This window comes from Cotesia typhae, unplaced genomic scaffold (assembly GCF_013202065.1).
Source record: "Cotesia typhae breed Kobodo isofemale line unplaced genomic scaffold, CoteBio_Ctyphae scaffold_13, whole genome shotgun sequence".
NCBI lineage: Eukaryota > Metazoa > Arthropoda > Insecta > Hymenoptera > Braconidae > Cotesia > Cotesia typhae.
In genome coordinates this window covers 19,946,017-19,968,652 of record NW_027423774.1, presented here as the reverse complement: position 1 = coordinate 19,968,652, position 22,636 = coordinate 19,946,017, and the positions used below count along the sequence as shown (strand labels likewise).

The 22,636-nt window shown below is 26.8% G+C and overlaps 2 protein-coding genes across 3 annotated transcripts; one reads left to right on the top strand and one right to left on the bottom strand.

The window, feature by feature from the left end:
- The first annotated feature begins 310 nt into the window (after positions 1–310).
- Positions 311–22,618, top strand: Spg (dedicator of cytokinesis spg). Of its 2 annotated transcripts, XM_074253582.1 has the most exons (15): positions 311–495; positions 3,333–3,416; positions 3,480–3,673; positions 4,028–4,176; positions 15,418–15,502; positions 15,594–16,052; positions 16,130–16,429; positions 16,512–16,716; positions 16,808–18,719; positions 18,809–18,826; positions 18,909–19,071; positions 19,493–19,930; positions 20,138–20,279; positions 20,349–21,928; positions 22,231–22,618. In XM_074253582.1, exons 1-15 carry the CDS (start codon positions 459–461, stop codon positions 22,399–22,401), a joined length of 5,937 nt encoding a protein of 1,978 aa, XP_074109683.1. In that variant the 5' UTR covers positions 311–458; the 3' UTR covers positions 22,402–22,618. The 2 variants fall into 2 exon arrangements, with proteins under 2 accessions (XP_074109683.1, XP_074109684.1); XM_074253583.1 differs by lacking the exon at positions 18,809–18,826.
- Inx3 (innexin 3) lies at positions 5,568–12,016 on the bottom strand. The gene is made up of 5 exons (XM_074253584.1): positions 11,555–12,016; positions 7,359–7,530; positions 6,864–7,288; positions 6,391–6,786; positions 5,568–6,319 (listed from the first exon to the last, which is right to left on the bottom strand). Exons 2-5 carry the CDS (start codon positions 7,519–7,521, stop codon positions 6,113–6,115), a joined length of 1,191 nt encoding a protein of 396 aa, XP_074109685.1. The 5' UTR covers positions 7,522–7,530; positions 11,555–12,016; the 3' UTR covers positions 5,568–6,112.
- Positions 22,619–22,636: the final 18 nt, after the last annotated feature.

Genomic DNA, 22,636 nt, shown 5'->3' with positions numbered 1-22,636 from the left:
AAATTAGTGATAATTAAATTTTATAAGTTTTTGATTTAAGAAATTTATTTTTTTATATATTGATTGAATAAGCTTATCAAAAAAATTGAAAAATTATTTTTTCATACGCTAAAAAATATTTACGTATTTTATAAATTAATAAATTTAAAGGAATCTTTAATTTAAATTATAAAAATTGATTATTTGCTTATTATTTCTGAATTTGTAAATGACCACGTGATCAAAAGTGATAGCTGTTTTGGTCGAGTGGTGTCGCACCACGGCAACGCTATTTAGTTTTAGTTAAGCAAAAATCGTGTGGCTGCGCGTGTGGCACTTGTATCTGGTGTGCAGCAACACACCCAGTGTTCCAAGTTCTAATGTTTGTGTTGTTTTCATATTTAATATGATGATAAACATTTTATAAATATAATAATAATAACAATTAAATATGTAGACAAAGTAACAATAATATTAAAATGTGGACTACCACTAAGACAACTAAATACGGCGTTGGTAAGTTTTAACATGATCATCATTAATTAAATATTATTAAAGTACCTTTCTAGATTTTTATTCATTTTTTACATTAGATACTAGGCCCCTTATCTGTCAAAAATTAATCAATACAATTATTGTTATTTTTTTTTCTTAATTTTATTGTTGATGTATATGAGTTGATGAGTGCTCGAGGAAACATTTTTTTAAATTAAAAAATGTAAATATTTTTTTAAATTATATTTTCAGATCCCGATTTATTTAATTATGACATACAAACTGTAAAGTGTTTAAATAATATAAAATGATCAATGATTTTAAATGCCAATTAAACAGGATGGACAAAAAGGAACGTGCTCCGTTAACGTGAACACGCTGGTTTCAACGTGTGCGCGCGCGTATATTTTGCTACTCTCATGTATTGGTCCATTCATACATTGATCGTATTCGAGTATATACTACCTAACAATGATGTATATGACATATCTACATACACCATTAATAATAATAATAATAATTACATAAAGTAAATGTAATGAAGGAACGGGTATTTGATATGGCAATGTAACAACAAGTACCGGGCCAGTCTTTTAAAGACTCAACAATCATCAATTGGTTCTAAATAAAAACTCCTTGAGATTTCTTCAAAGATTTTATTTAGCTTTAAATAAAAAATATTTTTTTTGTATCGCCAGATTTTTTCATTCAGTACTGACGACTGATTACGGCTGATCCGATCAAATCAATTAATATTTACATATTAATTTTATTGGATACATATGTATTATTTTAAAGAATTTTAAAGAATGGAGGATGATTAATCTTGTTACATATGGTAGTGTTTAGGGTAATGGGCATAGTACAGTAAGTTATTTAAAAAAAAAAAATAAAAATAAAAAAAAATGTATAGATCAGGTGGATCGGATAGCATTTGAAACAGGATCCACTTAGAGAGTATTATACGGTTGAATAAATTTGTATTTAACATGTTATAAGTAATTTAGTAATTGAAACTTTCATGTCACGTATTCTCACGTACTATTTATTTTATATTAGTTAGTCAAAATTATTATCTTTAATCAACAAATTATAATATTGTTTAGAAATTGATGATGAATTTTTTTTTTTATTTTTAATTTGATATTACTTTTTCAAAGTATATTTGATGTTTGTACTTGAAACTGTAATGTCGTTAAATTACTGCTTTCGCGTTATTACATACCTTAAAACGTTCCGGGTGCCACGCAAGTTGGTAAACAAAAATAATAACTGTTTTTTAAGATATGTAATTTATTAAAGTATTATATCGAGTATATAAATATAAAAACCGCAACTATATATTTCAATGACTTGGTTTTAATATGCAAAAAACTAGTAATTTTTTTTTCTGAAAATAAAATATTGGCATATTTAATATTAAAAATGAAGTATGCGTGAATTTTTTTTTTGCATTGACTGCAAAATATTTTAAATGATAAAATAAAAATTATTACATATTGTTCGACATTTTACGATTAAAAATAGCTAACTCATTTATATTTCATTATAGGTAACTATCGTTACGAATAGAACAAGTTATATTAAAATTTTTATGCAGTAATAATTGAAACTTTCTCTGTAATCTAACAAGATTTAAGATTAATTTAAATATATACAATGTATTGGAAATTTTTTAAAAATATTATTAAGTTAAAAAGTTATGTTTATTCCTTAGGAAAAAAATAGTTTTTAATTAATAATTTTAAAATCTTGGTGATAAATTATTACTACCCTATTTTTTTTTTTTTTTTTTTTTTTTTTCCGCTATTTCTATTCCCAACACATACAGAGTATGAAGAAGTTGTGTACTCGCGTGCGTCCCTCGAAAATAATGTTTTATATACCAAAAGGGAGAGCTATTGATTCGAATCCCCGGGAAAACCTGGTAAGGGAAACCAGAGAGTTAAAGAAAGATAAAATTATTATTGTTGTTGTTATTATTATGCAGAATAGGACAATAGTAGTAGTAGTAGTATTAGTATTAGAGAATCACCCTCAATCTTTTTTTCTTTTTAGTCCTTTTTATTTCTATCCATGTTTTATTACTACTATTACTGCTAAACTAATACTATGTCCATTATTTTTATTTAAATATTATAAAATTTATGTTTGGTTATTAAATTAATATGGGAATAATTATTTAATGTATGTAACAAAAATAACGATGAAAAAAAATTGAAGAATAAAGAAAAAAGAAAAACGTGTGTCAGACGAGAGAAGAAATAAGTCTAGAGAATACAGACTCTTCAATAGAGGAACCATCGAGGCGTTGGTGTATATATCTACATATAGATATACATAAACACTAATAGTAATAACAAGAGTACTTAGTGATTAAGATTGCATATACCATAAACTATTCAGCAAGTAAAATACAAATAAAGCAAAATAAAGAGCTGTATAAGAGACTGCAAGCTACACACAAGAGCATCAGTATATATAGAGACTTTTTAGTAGTAAAAAAGAAGGATGCGACAACCAACAAACCAACAGCCAAGAATAATCATCCAGTATAACTACACTTTGTAATACATCAGGCATAATATAATATAATGTAATATAAATATAAATATAAATGAAATAAGAGGGAGTAGAGGCTCATTGAGATGCATCTCTCGTACTCTTGTAATGTTTCTAGCTTTAACCGGAAGCCTGTATCATACACACATTGTCAACTGACATCCGGCGTCCAAAGTTCATAATATGAATTTATAAATATATAAATCTATTTTTTTACTCTAATATTAATTTATTTTATTATTAATCAATCAATTGAGAAATTAGTTTGTTAATAATAAAATGTCTTATGATTTAAGCCGTTTATAATTGGCGAGGAGATACTCGATATGGATTACCACTGGAAATTGGAGATACGCTTCACATTTTAGAAGAGTGTGCAGGTAATTGTTTTTTTTTTTTTTATTAATTTTTTTTTATAATTAATTTCTTACTTTTATTTTTAGGATGGTATCGAGGCTTTTCAACCAAAAATCGAGCGGTTAAAGGAATATTCCCGAGTTCTTATATTCATCTTAAACCCTGTAAAATCGAAAATGAAGGACTTTTTGAGTCAGTGATACCAGAAGAAGATCCTGTTGTACGCGAAGTTACTCTAGTTCTACGAGAATGGGGTGGAATCTGGAAAAGACTTTATGTGGTAAGTAAATGTCTGCCAACTTTTTATTATTTTCTCTTCTCTGTTCAATCTCCGGATGTTATATTAAAGAATGGCTTTCTCGGGCCAAGCAAATACACAAGTACACTCAGGCTTACTCGTGAATCACCAATGTAGTCATACTCCCAACTACCATATATCTTATCTTTTTTTTTTTGTCAACTTTTATGTTTATTATTTATTTTTAATATTCTTTCATCATTTTAAGTAATTTTAAATTAATATTTATCATGACACATTGACTTTATCTATAATAAATATTTTATAATGCATAGTTTTTCTATTTATTTATTTATTTTTTTGTGTGTATTTTTTTTTTTTTTTTTTTTTTTATAGGAACGAGAAATTTACAAGTTCAATACTCTGAGGAAAGTAATGAGAGAGCTGTTGGAGTGGCGGCGACAGCTTCTAGGTGGTACGTTGACCACAGATCAAACGAGAGAATTGAAATTAAGAATCATCAACAAAGTCGACTGGGGAAACCGGTAAGTTTAGCAGCATGATCAGTTAAATTATTACTACTTTTAATCTCAGGGTCTTTACCGATCGTAGTTATGAATTTTTATTTTTTTTTTATCTTAATAAGTTCTCAAAATATATTGGGCAAAGTATTTTAAAATAAACAATGGTTTTGAGATTTTTTTACCTACTCATTTCTAAGTAGTTTATTTTGTTTCAAAAATTGTACTTAGTTAAAAATTTATATTCTTGGATTAATCTATTTTTTTTATCATATTTTTAAAAATATTTAATTAATATAAAATTATTTTTAAATACATAATTCAGCTTGCGCTTTATAGTCATACCGTTGTTAATGTTTTGTTACAAATGTTCAACTGATGAAATCGTATTCGCATTATTCATCATTATTCATACAGACTTGAATGACAAAAAAATAATAATAATAAAATATATTATTAAATTAAAATAAAAAAAAATCATTAATAATAATTACATACGTATTTAAAAAAATTTTTTTATTTGACATTAATCATCTCATTATTATTTAAAAATAACAGATATTTTGATACGCATAAATATATGAACTTACAGCATATAATTATGATTAGTATATATCACTTAAGAATATGCTATGACATATTTTTTCATTATAAAAATACAAAGCTACTTCTTATCTCTTATAAAGCAATTCGATACTGAGAGGCTACTTATAATTTTATTTATTATTTAATACAAGTACAAATAAGCTCTGTGAATAAATGAATAAGTAAACTATATATTAAAACTTATAAATAGTTTACATAATTTCAATTAGTTCACAAAAAAGATAAAAATATTTAATTGTTAAAAAAATAGTTCCAGGGCACTGACACGCACAATTTTAAAATTTAATAAAATTATTGTTACATCTTATGGTAAATACTTATGATTTAATTTTTTATTTTATTTTTTTCTGGATTCAAAAGAAAAATAACCTTTTATTCCTTTTATTGTCTACTTGATTATATAAAATAATACTAAACACAAAGTAAGCTTATTCATATATTTATTTAGTTATTGAAAAACTAATTGTCTACGCTCGAGGACATTTATCAAAGAGCTAATTGTGAAAAAGTACAAAGAAGAAAAAATGATAAAATTTTATAGATTTTATTGTATCAAATGTTACAATAATCGATAAATAATTTTGGCACTTAAATATTTTAATAATTTGAGCAACTATTTCTACATAAATTAATTTATAAAAATTGATGAGTAAAAATTCGATGATTTACTGAACACAATAACATACAATATGCCCTGGACGGAATATTTGCATTATAAAACTAGATATTATAATTATAATAATATTTAGTTTGACGATTTTATGGAAGAATGAGGAACAAATGATATATTTCCATCAATAAGAATGATATCAATTAATTACTAAATGGATTCAAAGTTAATAAGAAATAATTCTAAAGTGCAAATGCATTTTTGTCAATTAAATTATTGTTTCGATGACAATATGTCACTGATATTGATCAAAGGTTATCTTTGTTCGTTATTCGCTTTGCAATAAAAATCGATTGAATCATACATAACACACCATTGTACTGATTCAAAACATGTCTTTTTTTATAATTTTAATTTCTAATTTACCGTTAGCTTTAATTGTAAAATTTTATAACATATAATCAAATTGAATAATGCATAATAATTGCACTTTTTTTACTATTCAAATAAAATAAAAATTATTCAAGTTTTAACAGTTTTTCCTAGATCATTTAACACGAAAAAAAAAAAAAAAAAAAAAAAAAAAAAAATTATTGTTCAAAACAAATAAGTACCTCACTTGAACAATAAAATTTATACTGTTATTTATTTTGTTAAAAAAAAAAATTACTATACCAATTATTTAAAATCGAATAATTAAGGCACCAGTGTATTATCACAAATAGCAACTAATAATTATGTTATTTATATCTCGGTATCCTTTGAAAACTTTTCTATTGCCGGATAAATTGGTGACATTTCTAAAGTGCTTGGTGCCGACGGTACAGAAGTCGGTGACGCACCACTGCTTGAACCAACATGAAGACGACGGCATAATTCATCCAATACTTCATTGAAAACCATCATATTCATATTTTGACCCAACAAATGAAGTAAAAGAAAATCTCCAACCTAAAAATAAAAAATTTATCAAACTAAATGGTAATGATGATGATAAAAAATAAAAATGACAATATACTTACTTGGGTTTCACGAACAAGATTACCAGCTGCAGATGCTGTGCTGAATTTGAATCGTTTTTTAAGAATGGTTTCCCTTGTACTGGGTAATAAAACAACAGCCATACTGTATAGCAACGCAATGCCTGACATAATAGCCAGTATGATAAACCAAAACCACAAAAATATAAATATTTTTTCGTTAATGATATTTAAAGCAAGTACACAAAGAGCGTCTAGTTTTTGTATGGATCCAGAAGCACCATATTTGTGGAATGTACATTTGGTTAAACGTGGGAATATTTCAACCATTGGATCACTGCGTTCATCTTGATTCATCTGGCTGAATTTAACAACTTCTGTTCCATATGTAAGAAAAGCACCACCGAGGAATGTATCAATAAAGAAGATATTACCGACCTGGATTATAATGATAATAATTAATAATAAATATATTTTTAATTAATAATTAAAAATTAAATATTAGAAATACTTACAACATTGACAAAATTCAATGCTTCACAGAAGAAATAACCAGCAGCATAACTATTGTGCAAATGTAACGTATCAAGAATGTACTGAATAAGTCTTGATGTACGTTGTTGACGTTCTTGTTTAGTTTCAATAAGTGGACCACGCATGCCATCAGAAATCATTCTAATTTTACCGTCTTCCCACTGTTTCCACATCCAGTGAGGTAAATAAAAGAGTATTCCTTGTAAAAACAGTAAAAAGGGAACCCACTGATAATATGAATGATATTTTTTTTCTCCAATATCTGTTCCAAGCCCAGGTCCTGCTACATGAGTACCGACTGGTTTTAATGCATTGTCTGGAAGTGTATATGTGTACGTTATCCAACAAAAGGTGTTTATTACATGTTCTGTTACTGCTGAATCAGCGATGCAGTTGATAGGATCACCTGAAATAAAATACATTATTTAAATATTAAAATAATTCATTATATTTTATTTATTTATTTATATATTTACCAATCAAATTATTGGCTGTGACCATGATGCAACAAGCAAATAAAATTGCCGATGTGATTCTATAATGAGCTCTGAATATCATGTTATCAATTATGGCCTTGTCAATTAGGAACCTCACTTTCACAAAACCAGCGACCGCTGACAAAAGACCAAAAACTGCCATTTTTTTTATCTATAAAATAAAAATTTATTTCACTTTTAAAAACAAGTTAGAAATATTTTTTTTTTCAAATAGTATAGTATATACATTTATTGGGGTTTATTAACCAATTGATTGAGTGCTATAACTAAGAGGTCAGTCGTCAATTAAATTTTTTTATTAAGAAACTCTTCTTAAAAATTATTTATCAGATAAATTCCTTATATTATTAAATAAAATTTAACCACAATAAACTAAACTAAATTAATCATTAACAAAATATTACTTTATAATTCAAATTCATTTTTAAATATTCTAATTTAAACAATAGTTACAAATAATAATACTGATATTAACTACTGACAGTCCTTGAGTTCATTTGACTCAATTTAAACGAATAAAATTCATTACAAATGTATTAAATGTTAGATTTGTTTTAATTATTGAAAGAATTTATTTTTAACATAAGAAAAAATTTTTTTATTTATACATTGCTTTTTGACAATTTAATTTTTCTAAAATTTTAATTATTTTATAGCATAAAATTTAAACTATTTAGACCATCAGTAATGCTAACTTTTTTAATAATAAAATATAATTTATAACTATTATTTTATTTTAAAATTAAACTCGGTGCAGTGTGCACTCAGCTTTATAATTTATGCCGGATGAGTTAAATAATAATCACTCACTCATAATTTATTTTACTAACTATATTACACTAGATATAGGATATATAAAATTAGTAATTATTAACAATGAAATGACTAATGAAGAAATTGTCACAATTTAGAGATTAGATTACTGATTAATTTCTAACTGATTCAATTTAAATATTGCAGTTGAATTAAAAAAATATAAATTTTTATATACACAAATAAATACAAAAAATTAATATTTAAGCGTGTTGATTAGGGTGGGTCAAAAAAATCGAATAATTTATGTTTGACTTTATACTCTGAAAAATAGGTTCGTAGACACCTAAAAAGAATTCTCTCCAAGTATAAGCTCTTAATTATAACGGGAAGGTCCTCCGCTTTGCGGGTTTCTATTTTTTTCGAATAATCAGATAAAAAAATTTATATCTCGCTTCCAACTGCTTGGAAAAATATTCCGTGGCATAGATTTTGTGAGAAATTGAATGCTTTACAAAAAAGGTCTCTTATGACTTTTTCAAAAACTCAACCGATTAAAAGATATTCATAGTTGAAGTTTGGCTATTTTAAGGAAAATATTCGTTTTTATTATGAATTTTATAAGTCGATGAAAAAAATTATTTCGGATTGCGGAACTCATGATTTTGTAGGAAATTTACTGCTCTACAAAAATGGTCTCTTATGATTTTTTGATTAAGTGAAGCCGTTACGAGATATTCATCGTCAAACATTAACGAATATCAATATTTCCAGTTTTTGATCAATAATTCGATAAATTTTAATTTAAACTATGAGTTTCAGGAAAATTTACATAAATTTGAGTTTCGATCGATAAAGAAATGTTATAAACAATTTTTTTAATATTGTTTTCAGTCTTGAGCTTGTTTGATTGCATTAAAACAAGAAATTAGAGCATTTTTTCGACATATAGCCAATGATTAGTTTAATTTGAAGTGAATGACATATTTCTTTGTCAAATTTAATATGAAAAGTATTGAATCAAGTGAGAAACAACCAGTATTTAACTTTTTTATAGATAAATTTTTTATTGATTTATCAATTGCAATATAATTGTCTATATTTTTAACATAACAGTACGCTATTACTATAAATAATTTCTTTTATTACAATTTGGGAATGTTTTTGATGTTCTTTGACAACTTGCAATAAGTACTGGAATTGTTCTTCATTTTTGTCAAGCATTGATTATATTCACTAACTAATGCAACAGCTCGCTCTGCTGAATCATTGACAACTTTTAGTTGTTGAAAGTATTCTTTATTTTCGAGATAACTCTCATTAGTAGGCCATAATTCAACATCGACATCAAGAAAGTCATACGGTAGATCGAAGATTTTGAAAAGATTTAATGACTTTTTAGACACAAAGTCACTCAGAGTTCTCTGCGCCAATGAATTCAAATCTTTTTAGCAATTACAAATCTTTTAGCTTTAGAATCTGTACCTTCACGAGTATTAACAGCTTCAACAATACTTTTTTTTTACTTCTAATGGAACGCCATCGTCAAACAGTGATAAAATGGCAAGTTCATCGCTCAAATACCATAAGTGCGAAATCATTTTTTCACACGTAGCTGAAGAAATCAAAGGATTGATATGTTTGTACTCCAATAAATTTTTCATAAACTGCAAGTCATGATAAGCAGCAGTTGTTGCAGAAGTTGATGAAAACCAAGCTTTTAAATACAATGTGACTATAAAAATACAGAAATGACGAAGACCATGCAATTCTTTCTGAGAGAGTTTGAATTCATCTCTGAATAGATACATTTTCAAACTATAAATGGCCTTAGCCATCCATCTAGTATGATGAACAGCACCAGGACGTTTGAAAGAAATCTTTTCTTGAGGCATTTCTCCAAGGAAAATCAATGATAATTCCAATAATTCTTTATCTAACTTATTATAACATTTCTTTATCGATCGAAACTCAAATTTATGTAAATTTTCCTGAAACTCATAGTTTAAATTAAAATTTATCGAATTATTGATCAAAAACTGGAAATATTGATATTCGTTAATGTTTGACGATGAATATCTCGTAACGGCTTCACTTAATCAAAAATCATAAGAGACCATTTTTGTAGAGCAGTAAATTTCCTACAAAATCATGAGTTCCGCAATCCGAAATAATTTTTTTCATCGACTTATAAAATTCATAATAAAAACGAATATTTTCCTTAAAATAGCCAAACTTCAACTATGAATATCTTTTAATCGGTTGAGTTTTTGAAAAAGTCATAAGAGACCTTTTTTGTAAAGCATTCAATTTCTCACAAAATCTATGCCACGGAATATTTTTCCAAGCAGTTGGAAGCGAGATATAAATTTTTTTATCTGATTATTCGAAAAAAATAGAAACCCGCAAAGCGGAGGACCTTCCCGTTATAATTAAGAGCTTATACTTGGAGAGAATTCTTTTTAGGTGTCTACGAACCTATTTTTCAGAGTATAAAATCAAAAATAAATTATTCGATTTTTTTGACCCACCCTAGTGTTGATTTATCAAAAAATTTTAAACTATAGTCTTTTGCTGTATAGTTTAGATTATTTTCAAAAGATTTGATAACAAAAATATTTTAAAATAAGATTTTAAAACATGATTGCGATAATTGAATAATTTATCGTAATGAGTATTCAATTTTATATAGTTATGTAGATATTTAATTGAATAATAATAATACTAAAGTTAGCCAACGTTTAAAATTTTTTAATTTTTTTTTCAATAATTAAATTAGAACAAAAAAATATTTTTTAAAAATTGTACTCGTAAGTTTTCAAGTTTTTTGTAATAATTTGTTCAATAAAAAAAAATTCTAAAAATTTTTATATGTCGGCTAACTTAATTTTCATAAATAATAATGAAAGGCTGTGAAAGCAATACTCGATTTACTTGAGTGCCCTTTTTATTTAAAATATTATTATTATTATTATTATTATTATTATTATTATATTACAAATGATAGGTACCGAGTGTAAAAAATTATTTTTCTAGTTTTTTAAATTATGGTGTATGAAAAATTTACAACAGAAACTGCTTGATGTAACAGTTCTAGTAGCTCGAGGCTAGATTGTTAATTCTAAAGACTTGACTCAATTTATTACTCTCACATGTATTTAATATATATGTTTGAAATAGATAAACAATTGCGTATGTATCTTGTATAATGTTGATAGTGTATATAATAACTTTTAATTACTTATTAACGAATATGACGCTCCGATTATTAAATCAACAATTTTAAATTTCTTTTTTTTTTTTTTACCGTTATTTTGAATCAGATAAAAAAAAAACAATCACAATAAACATTCACTTTCAAACTTTAATTATTAAAATAATAATAATAATAACAATCACAATTTAAGAGTAAATCACCTCACCTAATTTTTATAAAACTCCAAATTCTTAATTATCACAAAATTATTTTATTTTGTTGTTTTTTTTTTTTTTTTCTAATTTTTGTTAATGGATAGTTGAATATATTTTTGTTAAATAATAATTTAAAAAAAAAAAAAAAAACAACACTGAATAAAAGAAAAAAGCACTCGATGCTTGGGGGCTTGGGCAGACTCAGGCTTCAGGGCTCAACTCGACTCAACGAAGAACAGAAAAAAAAAAAAGAAAAAAGAAATAGCGGTTATAAAAGACGCGCGTCGCGCCAACTCAGGGCCCGAAAAGCGACTCTGAGTGACTGGACTGAGAACCAACTGGCTGTGCCTGTATGCTGTACATATGTGCTAGTGCCTGGAATTATTGTATCTCTCTTTCTATTAGTTTGCTGGTGAAGTTGCGTGGGCCCCACCACCCGCCATATACGTTCACATATACTAACATATTATACCTACCATTTCTTCTTTTATATTAAATATGTAAGTACTATATTATACTTAAAAAAAAATACCAGTACATACAATGACATTGAAATTAGCAGACACTTTACAATTTTTTGATTTTTTATAAATAAATTAAATCAAAAAAAATTTTTTTAATATTTTTTAGAGCCTCTAAGACACTTTACAATTTTTTAATTTTTTATAAATAAATTAAATCAAGAAAATTGTTTTTAAAAAATGTCATTTATAATTTTTTAGAGTCTCTAAAGATGAAATTTTTAAGATAAATTTTTCTTGCTATAATTAACTTGTTAAAAAAAATTAAATATCATTATATACATATTTTTTTTTAAATGTACTTATTAATATTTATCTTTAAATTTACATTATCCAGGTGTACAAATGTTTTAAAATTCTTCAATGAAAACAAAATCTTGAACCATTTTAATATTACATACTTAGACAGTACGTATGGACCCTAACAAGAGATTTTGTATTTTCTACGTCCGTATCTACATTTATTTTTTTTCAACTATACCATCAAAATCATCATTATCATCATCATGGAATGATAAATAAATAGAATGCAGTAACCACCGCCAATATGTGGTTGAATGGCTGAATTCTTAATATGTACTAACACCAAGAAAATTGTATATACCGGATAAGTTGAACAGACTCGAAGAGACCGATCAGACAAAGCTATAGATATATACATTATACATAATATAACATGAAATAGGTATATGGTGAAGTACTGGATGGTGTTAGATGGGTAAGCCAAGGTTTGCAGCACGGTGAATACCATGCTGAGAATGAAAACGAGAACGAGAACCTGTTTCTCCTTTACCTTTACTTAACTTTTACCCATACTCAAGATTGCTGGAGATTTAAAATTGCTGCTGCTGTTGGAGATGGAAATTAAAATTTAGATTTAAGCGTAACGTGTATTATGCAAATAGCGTATTAAGCTTGAAACTAAAGCTAATTTTACCAAGCTTTTATATTGTAATTAATAATTCTTCGCTTTTTTTTATTATTCTCCGTTTGAATATAAATTTTATTGTATTGTAATAGTATAAATATGTAATGTTTAAAATATAATGGAGAATTTTATACTATTAGTTGCAATTATGATACCATATTTAACACAATAATAATTTTATAAATTATGAAGAAGAATATAAAAGAATATTTTATTTATTCTATATATTCATATTGAAGTTTAATAAAAAAACTGAAAATTATAAAATGAACAATCTATCATTAAATTATCTCATGTATTATTATTATAATATATGAACAAATATAAAAAAAAAAATAATAAAAATGTATTTGTATATATTGAGTAAAGCGGAAGGTAAAGTACATTTAATAACACGTAATGTAGGATTGGTATTATGGGACTAATTGTAATTGAGGAGAGAGGACTTGACTCGTATTGTAACTTACAACTCGCGAGATTTAACCCTGACATCTATTATATTATATTATGATATTATTATTATTATTATTATTATTATTATTATTTCGTTGTATAGGAAAATTCCGTGCACTGATTATCATAAGTTTAATTTTGAATTTTAAAATTATAATTTGTTAAAATAAAAAAAAATTATTTAGGTTTATTACTCTAATACATACTGGAAATTGTAACTTAGACTTATCTCTAGAATACATTTAATATCTTTTACACCTTGAACTGTGATTAAGGTCATTGATACAATTCAAGTTACATTTAAACCGATTTAATAATAACAATAATTCATATTATAATTAATTTCATAACATCTTTATTACTTATTATATAAAAATATATTGTATCAGATCAATACTACTGTTAATATTTAATAAGTGAATTTTTCATAATTTTTTTTTTTAATGAAAAAAATTTTAATTTAATGATACTGAAATTAAATTTTTTTTTAATTTTTATAACAATTAAATTATGAAAAAAATTCCACATGTAGAAATTTAAAAAAATTATAAGTGCAAATTTTTTCGAATATTTTTTTTCTGATTAATTTTTTATAAAATTCAAAAAATTGTCAACTATCTGCTAATTTTAGTATTATTTAATTTAATAAAATACGCTTTAATAAAATTTAAGAAATATATGTATTTTTTAAATTCTGTAATTATTATTGTTATAGTAGTACGGTAAGCGCGAAAAAATGTTAAGTATGTAGATATATATTTATAACAGGTACCGGCAAAAACCAGCGAATAAAAAATAACAAGAATAATATAACCGATATCTTTGGAAAGGGACATAGGTCCAAAACAGCAAGACACCAAGAAATAACCCAGGCACTTAACTGAAAGATACTTACTAACAATATCTTAAGTATAAACTATATAAAAGAATAGGATAGAAGATATAACATTAGGTGAACTTTTCAGTCTCTGATCCACGCATTGAAGTCTCTTACATTCTTACACTTTTACACTTTTATTTATTATCTTTTACCAATTATTTTTTATATCATGTTTGGTTGGTGTATTAGTATTCTTACTGATATTTTACATAAATACATATATGTATTGGAGTGTATCTGTTACCATTAATACACCTATAACTAACATTGGTTTTGAGACATTCCATCAACCAGGAGAGTCTCTTATCTTCTTTTTAATACACAGAAAAAATTCTAAAAAAACATTTTTAAATTACCCGAAAAAGTCATTTATAGTTTATTAATTAAAAAATATTGCACATATTATAATTTATTATCTATATAGAAATTCACATAAATTGTTATAATATTATTATAATTTATAATACTAAAGTTTTTAATTTTTTTCATTTATTAAATTGGAACAAAAAAATTTTTTTCAAATTTTTTGTAACAATTCTTTCAATAAAAAAAATTATAGTAATTTTGAGATGTCGGTTAATAATAATTATTATTAAAAATATTACATTAAAATTAGCAGAGACTTGACAATTTTTTATTTAATAAAAAACTAGGACCAGAAAATTATTTATAAAAAATTGTACTTATAATTTTGTAGAGTTTCTAAAAGTAAAATTTTTTAAATAAATTTGTTTTGCTATAAATCTATTAATTAAAAAAATTTCTTAAAATTATCAGATGTCTCTGAATTTCAGTATCATATAAAAATATACATAAATTGCAAGTATGTATATCAATGCACTTTCTTAATGGTTGAATGTCTTCCAAGAAATATGAATGCGTCACGATATGTACTATAACATAGTTTTATTCCGTCCACTACACGATTATTAAATAGACACATATTAATCTACAGTTTAAATAGGTGTCTTTAAGTAAATAAAATAATTTTAAAAAACATCTGATTAAATGAATAAAAAAAAAATTCTCTATAAATTTAAGGTAAATATTTTATATTTATTTTATGTTATTTTAAAAATTTTTATGTTTAAGAAAACTTGGATTAGATTTGGTTCCACGTCAAGGAGCACACATGGTCGAACCAGACTCGATGTCAGTAGTGGAACTTTACCATGTGGTAATTATTATGATAATGATAAGAATATATTCTTATACTGTAAATAATGATTATAATAATTACTATTCTTTCTTCTTTTTTTTTTTTTTAGCACTTACAGAGCGCTGAAAATTCTCAAGGTGCATCAGCACGTGGAACACTTCGTCGGAAAGAGCAAAAAAAAGTTTTAACTCATCATCTTTATTTTTGCATGCGAGATTTCGGACATTCAGTGGGAGAGGACACTGAAATATATTTTTCATTGTGGGATTCTCGCCGCAATGAATATTTAAGTGAAAGATTTCTCGTTAGAATATCCAAAGAGGGTTTTTCAAATTATGTTGAAAAACTTCACAGTAATTGTACTATTTTTACTGATCTTGGTAACGCAGATCTTAGTCGTGATTTATACGTAATCGCTCATGTTATGCGTTGTGGTCGTATGCTTTATTCTGATTCTAATAAAAATAAATCTGGTGGAGTTGTCTATCGCCGGCCACATGGAGTTGGAGTTTTATCTCTAGCTGAAGCTGCTCAGGATCATACTGAGGAACTTGAAATGACATTCAAGGTTTTATTATTTATTTATTTATTTATTAGTCATTGAGAATTAAATAAATAAAAGTAAAAATTAATTTTTTTTTTAAGGTTTATCAAGGAGAAGAAAAAGAATTTCATCAACTACATGAACAAATAATAAAAAATAATAAATGTTCACCATTACCGGGGCAACCAAATTATGGAATAGTAGTATCTCTCCGAGTTTTACATGGAGAACTATCCCAAGTTCGTGATGAACATCCACATTTATTTAAAAATTTATGTTTAACGCGTAAACTTGGTTTTTCTGATGTCATAATGCCGGGTGATGTGAGAAATGATTTGTACCTGAGACTAGAACGCGGAGAATTTGAGCGTGGTGGTAAATCAACTGGTAAAAATATTGAGGTAAATTTATTTTTATCAAAAATAATTGTTATTATTGTTTTTTTTTTTTTTTTTTTATTAATATTTATTAATATGTATGTAGGTAACAATGTTGGTGCTTGATGCTGAAGGAAAACCACTGGAAGGCTGTCTATTTGGGGCTGCTGGTATGGAAGGTAGTTCGGAATACCAAAGTTTAGTAATATATCATCACAATAGCCCTTATTGGGGCGAAACTGTAAGATTAGCCGTGCCAATTGAAAAATTTTACGGTAGTCACATAAGATTTGAATTTCGTCATTGCTCCAGTAAGTTTTGAAAAAAAAAAAAATTCCGCTATATGTATATATATATTTGTAAAAAAAATATTAAGTATAAATTATTTTTATAAAATTTTAGCTCGAGAAAAAAGTGACAAGAAATTATTTGATTTTGCATTTGTCCGTTTAATGGAACCAGATGGTGGTGCTACTATTCAAGACGGTTTACACGAGCTTTATTTATATAAATGCGAAGAAAAAAGTAAATTAGATTCATTGAGTTATTTATCATTGCCATCAAATGCACGAGAATCAAATAATCAAAGTGTAACAGGATTTACAAGATCATCAAAAGAAGCTGTTTTTATAAAAACATTATTGTGTAGCACAAAATTAACTCAAAATGTTGATTTATTGAGTTTATTACAATGGAAAGCGCATCCAGAAAAAATATCAGAAGCTTTGGGACGTGTATTACGTTTAGACGGTGAAGAGCTTGTTAAATTTTTACAAGATATACTTGATGCATTATTTGCAATGTTTCATACTGAGGATGGTAATTCAACAGCTCACTCAGGATTAGTATTTCAAGTATTGGTTTCAATATTTAGTCATTTAGAGGATTCTAAATTTCAACATTTCAAACCAGTTATAGATGCTTATATATCTGGACATTTTGCAGCAGCGTTAGTTTATAAAGGTTTACTAAGTAGTGTTCAACATTGCGCTGATTGGGTTACTGCTGCTGAAAAACAAGAGCCTATTATGAAATGTTTTCGTTCACTTGAGTATATATTTAAATTTATAATACAAAGTAGATTATTATTTGCACGTGCTACCGCTGGACAATTTGAGGACAGTTTCAAACGTGATTTATACTGTGTATTTTCAGCATTAAATAAAATGCTTCAATTGACATATGATACTGTATTATATTCTCAAGTAGCATTATTATTATCAATATCATCAGTATTTGAACAATTAGAAGTAGTATTACCGGTACTAGAAGTATCTAAATTATCATGTACAATGCTTGATTCAGTGCCACGTGATCCATCACCACAATTACTTCAAGCAAAATTAACGGCTATTAAAAATTTTGTTACATCAATATTATTTCAAGATGATGAAAGTAGAAATTTATTATTAATAACTATTTGTCGTCATTTAAGAATACATTTAGCCAGAAGAGAAGAATTAAGATCATGTACAGATATACTTGGTGAAATATTAAGTTTTCTATATAAACGTGGATTTGATAATAATAAAGTAAATAATTGTATTCACCATGATATTGAAATAATTTGTCTGTCTATATTAGACGTTTTAATACAAACAATATTAATTATAATAAATGCAAGTGGTCCTGTATTAGGATCTCTAGTGGCCTGTTTAATAGGGCTTATTCAACAATTAGATGAGTATCATTATGCAAGATTATGGGAAGAATTAACAACTCATAATAATGATCGTAAACAGCTTAAAGATTTTTTATTACGTGTATTTTTAGTATTAAAAGATCTTGTACGTCAAGAAATATTTCCACCAGATTGGTTAGTTATGAGAATGCAAACTAATAATGTTATTTTAAAATCATTACAAGAATTGGCACAACCATTGGCGTTTAAATTTCTTCATGGTAATTTTGATTCTCAACTGTGGTCTACCTATTTTAATTTAGCAGTTGCTTATTTAACACAACCATCACTTCAATTGGAAAAATTTTCTGAAGTAAAACGTGAAAAAATAGTTGAAAGATACGGTGATATGAGAGTACTTATGGGATTTCAAATATTGTCAATGTGGTCCCACTTGGGTGAACGTAAATTAGAATTTATACCGGGTATGGTTGGACCATTTCTCGAAGTGACACTTGTTCCTGAAAGTGAGCTACGTAAAGCAACTTTGCATATTTTTTTCGACATGATGGAGTGCGAGCAGCGAGCTAGAGGCAGCTTTAAATCTGTTGAATCTGAGCTTATTGATAAATTAGATATATTGATAAGCGAAAATAAAGGAGATGATGAATACCGCCAATTATTTAATACAATGTGAGTATTATATTTATTTAAATAATTTATTTATTAATCACCTTGCACTTGTTTAATTTTGCTTATTAAAATTTTAATGCTGCTTGAAGGGAGCATCTTAGCGCTGTGTAAGTTAATTTAAAAGAAAAAAAATAATTTTATATTCATTATTTGTATTAATTTTTTTTTTTTTTTCCTCCCCATTCAAAGGCTATTAGATCGCGTACAATCAGAAGATCCAACGTGGAAAGACAGTGGAACGGCATTTATTACTTCAGTTACGAGGCTTCTGGAACGACTTTTAGACTATCGAAGTGTTATACAAGGTGACGAGAACCGTGACAAACGGATGTCATGCACTGTCAATTTATTGGTAAGAAAATAATATACTTACATGTTATCAATTATCGTGTTAACGTTAATAATATAAATATTATTACTCTGATCATTAAATTCATTTTATTGCAACGAGTGATAATTGACCGTGAAAAGAAACAAACACTTATATATATATATATATATATATATATATATATATATATATATATATATATATATATATATATATATATATATATATATATATATATATATATATATATATATATATATATATATATATATATATATATATATATATATATAAGTGTTTGTTTCTTCACAGTTAGTATATAAAGAGGATTATTATTAAATAGATACTTGTTCTGTGTAGTTTAATAAATTAATCGTTTTTCTCAATATTGGTGAAAAAAAAATAATAAATATTTATGGGGCCTATTTCATTGTTTCTTCAGAATTTTTACAAGAATGAATTCAATCGCAAGGAAATGTATTTAAGATACATTTACAAGCTTCATGATCTCCATTTGGCAGCTGAAAATTATACCGAAGCGGGATTTACGATGAAACTTTATGCTGATCAATTGAGTTGGGACGGGACTATACTACCTGCTGATCATGCACATCCTCAACAAGCCGAGTGGCAAAGGAAGGAACTCCTCTATTATCAAATAATTCATTATTTTGATCGTGGTAAATGTTGGGAAAAAGGTATTCCACTTTGTAAAGAGCTAGCTGGGCTTTATGAAACTCGTTTGTATGATTATACAAAACTCAGTCAAATTTTGAAGATGCAAGCGAAATTTTTGGATAATATATTAACCCAATTGAGACCTGAACCAGAATATTTTCGTGTTGGATTTTATGGTCTCAGTTTTCCACTATTTGTTCGGGTAAGTTTACTAATTATTTATTTCCTTCCTTTTATAATACAACCCAACAGCCAAAAGGCCAATAACAGGGTCACTAAATAAATTTATACAGATTACATAGTATAACTTAAAACTAATTGCGCTGTACTAAAATATTAATTATTAATTATTTATTATATTTAAATAATAATTTAATTAAAATTTTTTTTTTTTTTAATTAAATTACAGAATAAATTATTCATTTATCGTGGTTTGGAGTATGAGAGAATAGGTGCCTTTACTCAAAGACTTCAAACAGAATTTCCAAGTGCGCAAATACTAATGAAAAATTCCCCACCGGATGAGAGTATTATAACAGCTGAAGGTCAATGTAAGTTGTCTCAATTATTAATAATTATTAATAATATTATTATTTAATAAATTATTTTTTTTATCGTAGATATTCAAATTTGCAATGTTAAACCAATACCAGAGGAAGGTAGTTTGGCATGTACAGTTGGAGAAATACCAGAACGTGTTGTAGGATTTTATTTGGTAAATGATGTACGTAAATTTACATTTGATCGACCGCTACACCGAGGTCCAGTTGACCGTGAAAATGAATTTAAATCATTGTGGATAGAACGTACAACATTAACTACAGAAGCTAAATTGCCAGGTATATTACGTTGGTTTGAAGTTATTGAAAGGCGCTCTGAATTATTGGCCCCAGTTCAGTATGCATGTGAAACAATGCAAAATGTTGAAAATGAATTGCGTCGTTTGGTCGCCCAATATACTGCCGAGCCACATCGTAATATTAATCCATTTAGCATGAGATTGCAGGGAATAATAGATGCTAATGTTATGGGAGGAATAACAAAATATCAAGAAGCATTTTTGACTGGTGAATTTTCTCGACAAAATCCTGAAATGCTACCACATGTTAATAAATTAAAAAATTTAATTCTTGATCAAATAAGTGTACTCGAATCAGGTCTTGTTCTTCATGGACAAATAGCACCACCAGGAGTTCAACCGCTTCACAAAAGACTAATTGAAAGATTTACACAGTTGAAACAAAGCCTTGGTAATTTAACAAGACAACGTACTATTCATCAAGACAGTATTATTAATTCACCATTGCCACCATTGCCAATAAATAACACCAACAGTAATGGTAATAGTAATAGTAATAGTAATAATAACAATAGCAATGATAAACAACGACCAGCAACTTTAGATACCATAGGATCAAGATTATCACATGCTGACAGTGATGGATTGCCTGAAGACGAGGGATTTTATACACGAGTTGATGGAACACCGCCTCCAATACCACAACGTGAGGTACGGCCCCGATCTGTTGGATATGGATCAACACCACCAAGACTTACTCATCACAGGACACTCAGTAAGCCTCTAAGTCCAAAATTACCTCTAAGACACTCGTTGCCTACACCAACTGATGGACAAGATGGACAATCTATAGCTAATATTAGAATCTCTTGGAGTGAACCTGGACCACCATCAACAATAACAGAAACAATAATAACAACAACAGCAGCAACAACAACAACAACAATTAACATCGAATCAACCTCACCAGAACAAGCACCACCTCTACCACCTCGTGGTTGCACACCAGATAAACGTGAATCAAATAATTCAACTACTGTTGTTGGGATACCCGCACCTCCAGCTCCTCCTAAACGATTAACTACTCAGCGACGTAACACTGATTGGAGCACTGAGGATGATATGGTTGATAATAATTCAAATGATGCTTCTAATTTAAGAGACACTAATGATTTGAGAGATTCGGGTATTTCAACAACCAGCCTTTTAGATTTTCAACAACACTTGTCTAATTTAAATAATCTTAGTTATGAAGATTTTGAGCCTCGATCAAGAACTAATGATATTATGAATATTTCACCGCCTTCTGTGATAAATCAATCTCTAAATATTTCAACTAGCAGCTTTATCAGTTGTAGAGCAACTACATTCCAAGGATCCCAAACTATATTAGATCAAGAGGTAATTTTAATATCATTTTATTTATTTTTAAATCTACTTTCTTAAATATTGACATTTTTTAAAATATAAGCTCATCCCGATGTTACACGCATCAAGAGCTTTCATTTGAGTACCCACATGCATTTTCATATATTTTTCATATATACATATATATAATATATATAAATATATGAAAAATTGATGTAGGTACTCAAATGAAAGGTCTTGATGAGTGTAACATCGGGATGAGCTTATATCTTTAAAAATGTTAATATTTTACAAAATAATATAGATAAATTGTTAATTATTAATTACTTATATAGACTAGTCCACCGCCAATTCCGCCAAAAGTAAATCAAGATACGCCGTCAGCACCTTCTACTTTAGAACGGACTAATTCACGAATTCACGGAGGATCTGGCCATGTTGAAAATTACTCAGTTCCCAAATTACAAACTCTATCTGTCGCAACTGATGGCGAGAGTACTGTATAAATTTAAAAAAAAAAAAAAAAAATCATTTAATTAATAAGAATGAAATCTCATCCTAGTCTTAGCATTAGTTATTACTTATTATTCTATTTATAATTATATAAATAATATTTTAACATCGTATATTAAAAGGAAGAATATGTATTTATGTATTTTTTAACTATCGAGGAATTAATTCCTTTTAATATGAAAAAAAAAAAAAAAATATATATATATATATATATATATATATATATAT